The 9,905-nt window shown below is 55.4% G+C and overlaps 4 protein-coding genes across 11 annotated transcripts; 3 read left to right on the top strand and 1 right to left on the bottom strand.

The window, feature by feature from the left end:
• Positions 1-269: 269 nt before the first annotated feature.
• Positions 270-1,057, top strand: KVP17_001095 (uncharacterized protein; the record flags this gene model as incomplete). Of its 2 annotated transcripts, XM_068516196.1 has the most annotated exons (2): positions 270-278; positions 320-1,057. In XM_068516196.1, the coding sequence occupies 2 exons, from the start codon at positions 270-272 to the stop codon at positions 1,055-1,057; spliced, it is 747 nt and encodes a 248-aa protein (XP_068371311.1). The 2 variants fall into 2 exon arrangements, with proteins under 2 accessions (XP_068371311.1, XP_068371310.1); XM_068516195.1 differs by lacking the exon at positions 270-278.
• Positions 1,058-1,152: 95 nt separating this feature from the next.
• KVP17_001094 (uncharacterized protein) lies at positions 1,153-3,606 on the top strand (the record flags this gene model as incomplete). 3 transcript variants are annotated; one of them, XM_068516192.1, is made up of 3 exons in its annotated part: positions 1,153-1,430; positions 1,457-2,913; positions 2,942-3,606. In XM_068516192.1, 3 exons carry the CDS (start codon positions 1,153-1,155, stop codon positions 3,604-3,606), a joined length of 2,400 nt encoding a protein of 799 aa, XP_068371307.1. The 3 variants fall into 3 exon arrangements, with proteins under 3 accessions (XP_068371307.1, XP_068371308.1, XP_068371309.1); XM_068516194.1 differs by lacking the exon at positions 1,153-1,430 and having other exon boundaries at positions 1,578-2,913; XM_068516193.1 differs by lacking the exons at positions 1,457-2,913; positions 2,942-3,606 and having other exon boundaries at positions 1,153-1,434.
• A 34-nt stretch (positions 3,607-3,640) lies between these two features.
• KVP17_001096 (uncharacterized protein) lies at positions 3,641-6,547 on the bottom strand (the record flags this gene model as incomplete). Of its 3 annotated transcripts, XM_068516197.1 has the most annotated exons (4): positions 3,641-4,301; positions 4,557-5,425; positions 5,452-5,901; positions 5,930-6,547. In XM_068516197.1, 4 exons carry the CDS (start codon positions 6,545-6,547, stop codon positions 3,641-3,643), a joined length of 2,598 nt encoding a protein of 865 aa, XP_068371312.1.
• Positions 6,548-6,610: 63 nt separating this feature from the next.
• On the top strand, positions 6,611-9,468 carry KVP17_001093 (uncharacterized protein; the record flags this gene model as incomplete). Of its 3 annotated transcripts, XM_068516190.1 has the most annotated exons (2): positions 6,611-8,049; positions 8,091-9,468. In XM_068516190.1, 2 exons carry the CDS (start codon positions 6,611-6,613, stop codon positions 9,466-9,468), a joined length of 2,817 nt encoding a protein of 938 aa, XP_068371305.1. The 3 variants fall into 3 exon arrangements, with proteins under 3 accessions (XP_068371305.1, XP_068371304.1, XP_068371306.1); XM_068516189.1 differs by having other exon boundaries at positions 6,611-8,095; XM_068516191.1 differs by lacking the exon at positions 6,611-8,049 and having other exon boundaries at positions 8,104-9,468.
• Positions 9,469-9,905: the final 437 nt, after the last annotated feature.

Below are 9,905 nucleotides of genomic sequence, written 5' to 3' on the forward strand. Positions count from 1 at the left end.
GTAACTGTGAAGTGTTCATTACGAAACGTTCTCTTGTTAGAGGTCTCATCACATTCCCCCCCTTCCAGAGATCAGAGTAACTGTGAAGTGTTCATTACGAAGCGTTCTCTTGTTAGAGGTCTCATCACATTTCCCCCCTTCCAGAGATCAGAGTAACTGTGCACGAGTATCCAGGCTCCTATCCTATGGGAGGTTCTCTGGCATTTCAGCTCTTCGGCCGTTCTGTCTCTAAAACCATCGATTTTTTGCCCTCCCCCTCAGACGCAAGAATGGATTTCGTAAGGCTAGTGTTTGAAACGGGTCTCTCATATTTCCGCAGGACAACCTCAACAAGAAGGCGAAGTTCGTCCAGCAGGGCGTTTTCCAGGCCGAGCTCAATGAGTTCTTGTGCAAAGTTCTCGCTGAGGATGGCTACTCCGGTGTTGAGGTTAGAAAGACTCACCTCAAGATGGAGATCATCATTCGTGCCACTCGAACTCGAGAGGTTCTTGGTGAGCGTGGCGTCAGAATTCGAGAGTTGGCTTCGCTGATCAAGAAACGATTCAACATTGAGAAGTTGCCTGTGGAGCTTCTTGTGGAGCGTGTGGAGCCTCGCGGTCTCTGCGCCATGGCCCAGGCCGAGTCGCTTCGGTTCAAGCTGCTCAAGGGTATGGCCGTTCGTCGTGCCTGCTACGGAGTGGTCAGGAACATCATGGACGCCGGCGCCATCGGTTGCGTTGTCACCGTCAGCGGTAAGCTGAGGGCTCAACGCGCTAAGACCATGAAGTTCGGTGATGGGTTCCTTCTCACGACCGGTAACCCCTCTACCCTCTATGTGGAGCAGGCGATCCGTACCGTGCTTCTGAGACAGGGAATCCTCGGCGTCCGCGTTCGAATTATGAGACCTCACGACCCTGAAGGCAAGGCCGGTCCCGCTACCCCGATTCCTGATCACATCAAGATCCAGGAGCCGAAGATTGAGGAGACTCCTGTGATCACCGCGCCCGCGACAGCGGAGGAGCCCCCACTCACTCCTGTGACTGAGGCGGCGGCGCCTGCTCTTGAGGCTTCTGCCTAATGTGTCAACTATCCTATGCGTCATGTGTAGCACTCATCTTCACTTTGTCCTTGCGTCGCAGGCGCAGAACTTGACTGCTTTTGCACGATTAATCAATGGTCGTGCCTCTAGATGTCGAGAAACTCCTCCTCGACGTTAGCGACCGTGACGGCACACGAGGCGGCTTCCGCGACCTAATACACGCCGGCGAAGGGCAGCCAACCGACGAACTGCTGGACTTGTACACACATCATCTTCGGGAAGCGCTAGCAGGAGAGCCTGCCAGCTCCTGGCCGGACTTTGCGTGGCTGAGTAGTCTCGTGGAGGTCCTTCAGTCGTTCGACAAAACTGCTGGCGCGATGAGCAACGAGCTGCACGCACTGAAGGAACAGAAGTGAGCTTTTGTTAGTCCACACACAGGGACCTTATCGTGACAGAGACCTTGGAGCTTCATCAATCCTGTGAAGACATTTTGCGAGATCTCACCTGCCAGCGGCAGCAAGCCGCCAGCATCAAGGAGAAAATCCAACACTACGACAGCATGCAAGACCTCAGCGCAACGGTACACAACTCCTCTCTATTGCTGAGTCGACCGGATTCGCTGAAGAATACCCTCGCTTCTCTCGACAAGAGCATCGCCTTCTTCGACACGGATGACGGCTTTCGAAGGCAGTCGGACCTCATTGAGCTCCGACAGAAGGCGTTCGCTGCTCTGTCGTCGCTGTTCATGCGGAAGCTCTCCGGACTGGAGAAGCGAGTCGAGCAGTACGTGGATGTCGCCCGTCGCGAAGGCAGACCGGTGCTGGATCCCACGTACTTCTTCGTGAAGTTCAGGGCGTTGGCGTTCGACTTCTGTCCTTACATCGAGGTCGTGGTTGACAGGTCCGATGACGAGGCCTATGCTGAATCCCTAGGGCATCTGAGCGGCATCTACGTGGCCACCCGCTCCCGGATGATTCTGGAGCCACTCACATTGCAGATAGCACGGCTAACAAACCACGACGAGCTGCCCACCGCCGTCGGTCAGGCATGTGCGCTCTTAGTATCACTGGGAAACCTGGAGGTGTCGACGATGCAGGCGTTCTTCTGTGAGCAGGCGCCGCCTGATGCCCTCGCCACTCTCCTGGAACAGTTTGGTGCTGTGTTCGTGTCCTACGCCAAGTCTGCCGTTATCAGGTCGCATGATCTCGAGCAGCTGAAGGAGGTGGCGGAGACACTAGACACGCAAGTGATCCATGCGATCGACAACGCCACCACGGGACGCCACCTGACCCCAGTGAAGGTAGCAGTTAAGACTGTCCACGCGGCCGTGCTCGAGAGGCTCGTGTTCCTGCTAGACCTCTTTATTACCAACGAGGTGGCTGGCTACGATATACAGCCTGAAGACTTGGACTATCCAGCTGCCCTCTCGCGATATGAGACCGACATTCAGAACTGGTACCCGCCTGTGGCCCGCGCTGTGCTTCGGCTAGCCCTCGTGTTCGGCGCCTTCGACCGCGCGTCCTTCAAGAAGGTGGCGAAGGCCGCTGTAGACGCCTGCTTGCAGACGCTGTTGGCGGCTACCACGGCACTGCAGGCTGCTGGCCATCCATTGGGTTCGCAGCTTTTCCTCCTGCGCCACCTTCACATCATCCGAAACCAGGTCGTCGACTTCAAGTGCGACTTGGTCGAAGACGAACGAGGGTTGGACTTCGGACCAGTACGCAGGCGGGTTTGGAATCTGATGACGCTCAGGGCGGGAGCCTGGGCTGGGGTTGGTGGACTGCTCGAGTTCTTCTTGCCCAGCGTGCATGAGGTTCACTCGGACGGTAGACGTGACATCGACGAGCTGTTGCTTGAAACCTGCGAGAAGGTGGTCGCTATCGCCACTACCAAAAGTGAGTCTTGTCTGCATCAGCAACGCAGTAATACACCCGTTGGTGAACGTAGTTCGTCATGTGTCGGATGCGAAACAGAGTATCACAGAGTGGTCTGCCCCGCCTCCAAGCAGCGATATGGACCCTGAAGAGCACTTCCGTAAACGAGTACTCCGACGGGAGTCGTTCGGCGACGGAAAGGGATCCACGACGACGACACTCTGTAACGAGTCCATAGCCGCGGCATATCAGGAGTTCTGGAGGCTAGCCACGTCGGAGTTGCCGCTGATCATCACCTGTCTGCACCAGTACCTGCAGGGGTCAACACAGGAAGCACCGCCGTTGACGGTAGATATTGCCGACGTCATCGTAAAGGACAGCGACAAGATAATCTCGACTTCGTCCTTGGACGACCCCAATCCGTGGCAGCGGCTCGCTCCTGTGAAGAGCTTGCAAGTCCCAATCATCGCTTCGATCGTGGACGCGGTTACACAATGTGAGACATGTCTCGTCGTCGACCTGGAGATGTCTGCTGAGCGCCTGCAGCGAGTTAACGCTCTGTCAGCATCCAACGTGGATGCTGTCCTTCGTGCCTACCTTCGAGATGTGGACGCCACGTTTGGATTCCCGGTCTCTCGGCAGTCCTCAAGGGACAGCGACAGCAGCACAGACTCTCGGGAGCCCGTTTCGTCTGACTCACAAGCTGGTCTGTGAGAAATTGTGGTGGGTTGTGTTCATTCAAAAATCATCACCACGCAAGCCAGTCCCGAGCTGCGTCAACAATCTCGACCCACTGCACTGGGCCGCCGGTAGCTATCTGCTGGTGCATAGAGCTGGTGAACCCTGGGTACTGGTTCAGGAAACCAAGGAGTTCGTCGTAGGTGCTCTGTAGCATAGTCTCTCTCGACGGCTGGAGCAGGGTGACCTGCAGAGACACCGTCTCAGCGGGTGTGGTGGCTTCAATTGTGAAGGTCGTTGCGAAATCAGACTTCTGGTATAGCAGAAACGGAAAACGAACGACTCGGTCTTTCCCTATTGCCATCTTCTGGAACCAACCTCCGTTCCTAACAATTACGGAAAGGATGTCGAACCTCAACAGCTCTACTTGAACTCCATATTTGCCGTCGGACTGAACCAGCACATACTCCTCCTCTGCCGCCAACGACGGTCGCCCTGAAGACCCGATAGACGGCCGGTTGGAGCCTGCAGCTGTGCTGGCGGAGTCCTTCTCACCAAAAGAGGCGCATACGTCTGAGACGAAGCCATAGAGGTCATAGGTACTTGGTCCTAGGACGGGCGAGTTGCAAGGCGGGCGGTATCCATCCATCTGAAGTTCTGCGCTGTTTTTCCATTTCTTTATTGAACTGAACAGAGACCCACAGGCCTCAAGGACAGATGCATCAGCGTTGCTGTGTAGAGCTGAATCGAGTATCTGTGTTGAAGACGACAATGTTTTACTCTTGAAAGCAACTGGCTGTCAGGCAATGTCATTAAATCAAAACCGAGTGATGTGGGCTCGGTCGGGGGGCCGAGAAACGTGGCTAGGAGCAGCGCTTCGGTGTCAACATGCTTGGAGGTCATTTGAGGTATGTATACCAAAAAATTGCCGGAGTGGCTGGCGCAGCGACTCCAATCCACCTTCCACGATTCCACCGGACACCCACGACGAAAGTTGCGTCTGAGTGCGTTTCTCCGCGTAGCGGACGTCAAGGAGCACGATAGCCGCCCAGTCATCTTTGTGACGCAGCGCACGTCCCACGGCTTGGTTCACGCTCTTCACGCACTTAACTTCTCGGGCATCCACGCCCCCGAGAGCATCGAGGTACTCTTGACGGGCAGCTAGTTTCGGTGTTTCAGGAGGGTAGGGCAACCCCACGATAACGACGAGGCGGGCTAGGCCGTCCTTAAAGTCGACGCCTTCAGACAGACTGCCGCCCACAACTGCGGCGAGAACACCCTGTTTGCCAGAATCGATTGCGGCGGAGTAGGCACGAAGAACGTCGGAGCCTCGCCCCTTTTCCTCAAAAAACATCGGCCAATTTCTAGATGCGATGTAGCCTTTGAACAGTCCCAGAAAGGAGAATGAGGGGAAAAAGAGGACAGAGCCTTCCTGATTGATATCCAACGCTAGGCGGATCACGCATTCGAGCCAGGGAAGCGACCGCTCCCTCTGATTGAAGATCAGTCTCAAGGGCTGCCCGTCTACAGAGGTGACAGCGTGTACTACGTACCTTTCTTTGGAAACCACGTGTTCGCCTGTAAATTCAGTGGTGGGACAAGTCAGCAGGCCTTTGAAAGCGTCGAATTCGCGCCTGGGTTGCATGGTACCCCCGGCAAGGATAACCCCGCGAGCTCTGTCGACAAGGGACTTTAGACCGTGCTCCGCACCCCGCACGAAGACGCAAAGGGTCTCGTCTCGCTCCACTACTACCACTGAGTGCTCGAAGGGACGGGCTAGCAGAAGCAGCACGTCCCGAGCGGCGAAGATTGCAGAGGAATCCGGCTCGTTCGCCAGGCCAATGCCGTAGAGTTGCTGTGTGACTCGGCGAAAGCGCCCACGTTAACGATGTTGGACTGGGCCACCCACCTTCCGAGGAGCTCCACTGAGGGCCCCAGTCGTTGGCTGACTGCCTGGCTGTCTAGAACTCCAGACTCCGACCTGATGAGGTCAAGGAGGGCTCGGCTAAGACGTCTCCACTGTTTCAGACGAACTTTCGTTGACGGTTTAACAGTCTTCACAGCCATCTCCATTATCCGGTCGAGGGTCAGCAGACCCCGCTGTGAGACTTCCTTTGACAGGGCTTCGACTACGCTGTCGAGGACGTTGTGACCCTCGTCTAGGATCAAGACGTTGTTTGTCACAAAGTCGACCTCACCTGGGGCGAAGAGGCTTGTGTAGGGCATAAGTAACACGTCAGCGAGGGCCGCTGCCTTTTTGGAGGCGTAGTACGGGCAGAACATATGAGACCTCCCCCATGAAACACACTCCTCGATATCCATAGATTTGGACTGTATTGAAACCTGAAAGACCACATACAGTCATCACCGCGGCGAAGCTGTTAAGGCCATTATGGTAGCAACAGCCAGACTCCGATACCAGCTTCCGGCAAGCATCCCTCATAAGTCCCTTTGGCAACGCCTGAACCCGCGGATTCACACACAAGACGTTCCTGGAGGCCAGGCTGACCAAGCCCACCCCTGCGCCACCCTCTACCCGTCGGAGCTCCCTATGGAACTGGGCCAGCTGCGCGTGGGTTCTGCTGCAGATTACGACTTTCCTCGTCACGTCGAATAGTGGCTCGAGAGCCGCCTCTTGCCTTTGTCCGGCAGCTAAAAACCGCTTTCCCAGCTCCCGGACCTGAGAGACTCTGCGCATGTCCTCCTCACAAGCAACCTCGGCCTCCGCCTTCCGCTGCTGTCGAATCCCGGCGACCATCCAATCCGGCACTGCGTTGGTATCCATCGGGGAGTCAGTTTGGTAAAGGAGGTAGCGGCGACTGAAGAGCCAGGCTAAGGCGCCAGTGAGAATGGCAAGCGTCTTACCGGTTCCAGTGGGAGATTCGAAGATCCCAACCCCACGACTGTCCAGCACGTCTGTGAGGGCCTCTCGAAATGCAACCTGAACTCTGTACGGCGTAAACGGAAACGGAAACATTTGTAATAATGAGATCGAAAAAACTTGCAACTCGATGAAAACGGCACTTTTGGTAGCATTCGCATGTCTTCCGAGCACTGCAATGCGCTGCTCGCAGAACAGGGGCTGATCCTTGAAACGGATGTCACGAAGGGCCGGTGCGTGTACACATCTGTTCCCATTAAACGAGGAGAGGTGATATTCAAGTCGAGACCGTTTGCGTCATCCGTCTTCATCGAGAAGTTGCCGGGGGCATGCTCGAATTGCCTGCTTTCGTTTGCGTTTCCAGATTCCGACAAGCAGGTCAAGGCGTTGCGCTGCTCCAAGTGCAAGGAGACTCATTATTGCAGTCCGCAGTGTCAAAAGAGGCATTGGCCAATTCACAAAGCCGAATGCCGACATCTTCCACAGCTCATTAAAAACGCTCTGCAAATCGGGGTTCCTCCGTTCCTCCTTTGCAACATCATCCTCGCAACACGAGTACTTCGACGAGCATCAGATGACGTCGCCGTCCACTGCGACGAGACGGGACATATTGTGCCAGGATTCCAGGAGGTGGACGCCATGTGCGAAGTCGATCGGCTGGTCCTAACGACTGACGAGGGGCCCACAGAGGAAGCTATCCAACTGCAAGTGTTGGAGGGGGTGTTGAGTCTGGTTCCTCAAAGCTATTGGGGTGGTGCTTCTGAGGCGACAAGAAGTCCGACAGCTGTGGCGCGGCTTCTGAGGAAGTTCCAATGCAATAACTTTGCTTTCTGTGATCCGCTGCTTCATCCTGTAGCAGCGGCGGTCTTCCCTTTCGGAGCGCTGCTTAACCATTCCTGTTGTCCCAATTCTGTCCTTATGCATGACCAGGGTACCCAGATCGTCAGGGCCCTCCGAGATATTGAGCCTGGTGAAGAGCTTTTGCATTCGTACGTAGACGTCTGCGCCTCGACAGTCGACCGGCAGCGGGGGTTCCTTGATAACTTCGACTTCCGGTGTCAGTGCGATCGGTGCAAGCGGATGTCTTGTGTCAAGGCCGACGGATCTGCACGTTTTGGGGACCATTTGACGTCGGACGAGGTTAGTCTGGATGCTGTGATGCATCAGGACAAAAATGGGGCGCCCTGTCGACCACTAGTCACGAAGCCAGAGGATCTACACTTTGCCCTCCGCGAGGCAGTGGACTTCTACAACTTGGCGGCAGCGGAGGCTGACGTCGAGAAGGAGTACGAGTTGGTGTTGAAGGCCTTCGAAGCCTTCGATCGCCATCTGCACCGCTACAACCTAGACCGGTACACCGTTCTCGGTTCCCTTGCCACTGTAGCAATGATACGCGGCTCGGCAAAGGATCCCTTGCAGTGTGTGGGGTTCCACAGCGAGCTGGTGAGTCTAGCGCGAACCTATTACTGGCACGTGCCATCCCACCCACTGCTGGGACTCTACCTTGTGACCCTCTCGGAGCTCTTGGCTGAGGCCGCCTGTGCAAACGCTGCTGCCGTTGCCAGAGAGGCGTTGTCGGTGTGCACGGTGTCATACGGGTCGCAGCACCCTATCGTTAGAGTGGTCAAATCTAAAATAGTCTGACGTGGGCTATGCGAAGGGTGAAGAAGACCAAACAGCCATGGCTGGTTAGTGCTCTCACACCGACAGGGAAACTTTCAGCAACCAACATCAAGTCGTCGGAAGACTTCTTCAATGCTGTGTACCAGACAGAGTACCGCTTTCGTCGACCTCCAGGTGAGCCAGAGACATATGTAGCATACGCGTACGTGCCGAAGAAGGTTCGCTTCGATCTCAAGGTCAGGCTTCCCTCGGAGGAAAGCGGCTCGGAAGGAGACAGCCAGGCCCTCACAAGGGAGGAGATGATGGAGGATATCCAGCATCACCGCTGTGATTTCGGAATTGGCCGGGAGGAGTGGTTCGACATTATCGACGACTCTAAGGTATACCTTCACAGGACGAATGGACGGCAAAGCGTCACCACTCCTCGCCAACCACTCCACAGGTTCACGGCGGCCAGCCTCTACAGACTGAAGCACCCATCAAGCCACATTCGCCGGCGCTATCGGCAGCGACATTTCTTGCCAAACGTGTCAGAAGCGGCCTGTTGTCACCGAAGGCTACCTTACGCTGTGGAACTCGAGAACCTACAGGAGTCCCCTCCTATATTCTCTCCCTCGGAGATCGCCCGTTCTCTATATGGCTTGCCCATGTGGACGCCGCCAACGTTTTTTGTTCCTGAACCAGAAATCATGGCGCCAGTCTGGACGCCTGAGGAGCACACAGTTTCACCCAAGAATCCGTATAAGCCAGGAATGGCCGTTAGGCCTCGAAGGGTGCCTCGCTTGGTGAAGACGTCCAAGGTCGCGAGGGAGGACTTGCTACATGAACGCATTGCGAATCCGCTGGTCGAAGAGACGTCTCGACCTTGGATACTGTCCAGGGAGCATCTTTTCCGGCAGCGGTTCGCTCAGGCAGGCGTCTGGGAGCCAGTTTACAAGCAGCGAACTGCTGAGTTCTTTAAACAGCACCCAACCTACGTGTACCAGCCTCCCTCTGGGAAGGGTCATGTAGTAGCCAGGCATGACACAGGGTTCCCAAAGACAACTAGCGACGCGTCGCTAACACTAAAGCTGGAGACAGAGGTTCCCGTACGAGTGGCAGCTCCTTTGGATCAGGTTCCGCCTCACGACGTGAACTCTCTGGTATCGACTCGGATCGCACTCCGTTCTCGTGAAGCAAGCCCCAAACGCATTTGCAACGACCCTCGCGGTGACACGTCGCCCACGCCACCTGCTCGAACCGAAGTGGAGGTTGACGACCGAAGAACGCGGATTCTCGAGTTGGCGCAGCAGCGACAAAGAACTGCCACGAAAACCGCCACCTCCTGGACGCAGCAGGCTTCAATATTGGCTCCGAGGAAGAGCCCTAAGACGAGAGCCATAAGCTCTTCGTAATGTTGAGGCGTTGCCTAGGGATTGGGATGACATCGCAAAACACGAGTTCTTCTGTGCAGACACAATCCGATTCTGACAATGGGAAGTGCGTGGTGAGTGCCTGCAACCAATCTCTTGGAGACGTTACAACTACTAGGAACTCATAGATTGTTCGATGTTGATTTGTACGACCGTATCTCGAAGAACGCTTTCCATTTGCGGTGAGTTGACACGAAAGCAACGCTGTTGAGAGATTCGATTGTCCAGAGGACTGTTCCTGTTCAGACTCACTCTCGCCGCTAAAGTCATTCAGGACGCTCGAAATAGAGGACCAACGTAGATCGGCAGAAAGTGCTGCTCATCATCACAGGAGAGATTGGTCTCGAATGGCAGGGAGAACATGAAGAGTCACTTAAAAATGACGCTGTCCAAGTACACATTCGATAAAGATCCCACAG

The sequence above is a fragment of a genome, assembly GCF_019968985.1.
Source record: "MAG: Porospora cf. gigantea B chromosome Unknown PgB_NODE_877_length_9905_cov_148.832, whole genome shotgun sequence".
NCBI lineage: Eukaryota > Apicomplexa > Conoidasida > Eugregarinorida > Porosporidae > Porospora > Porospora cf. gigantea B.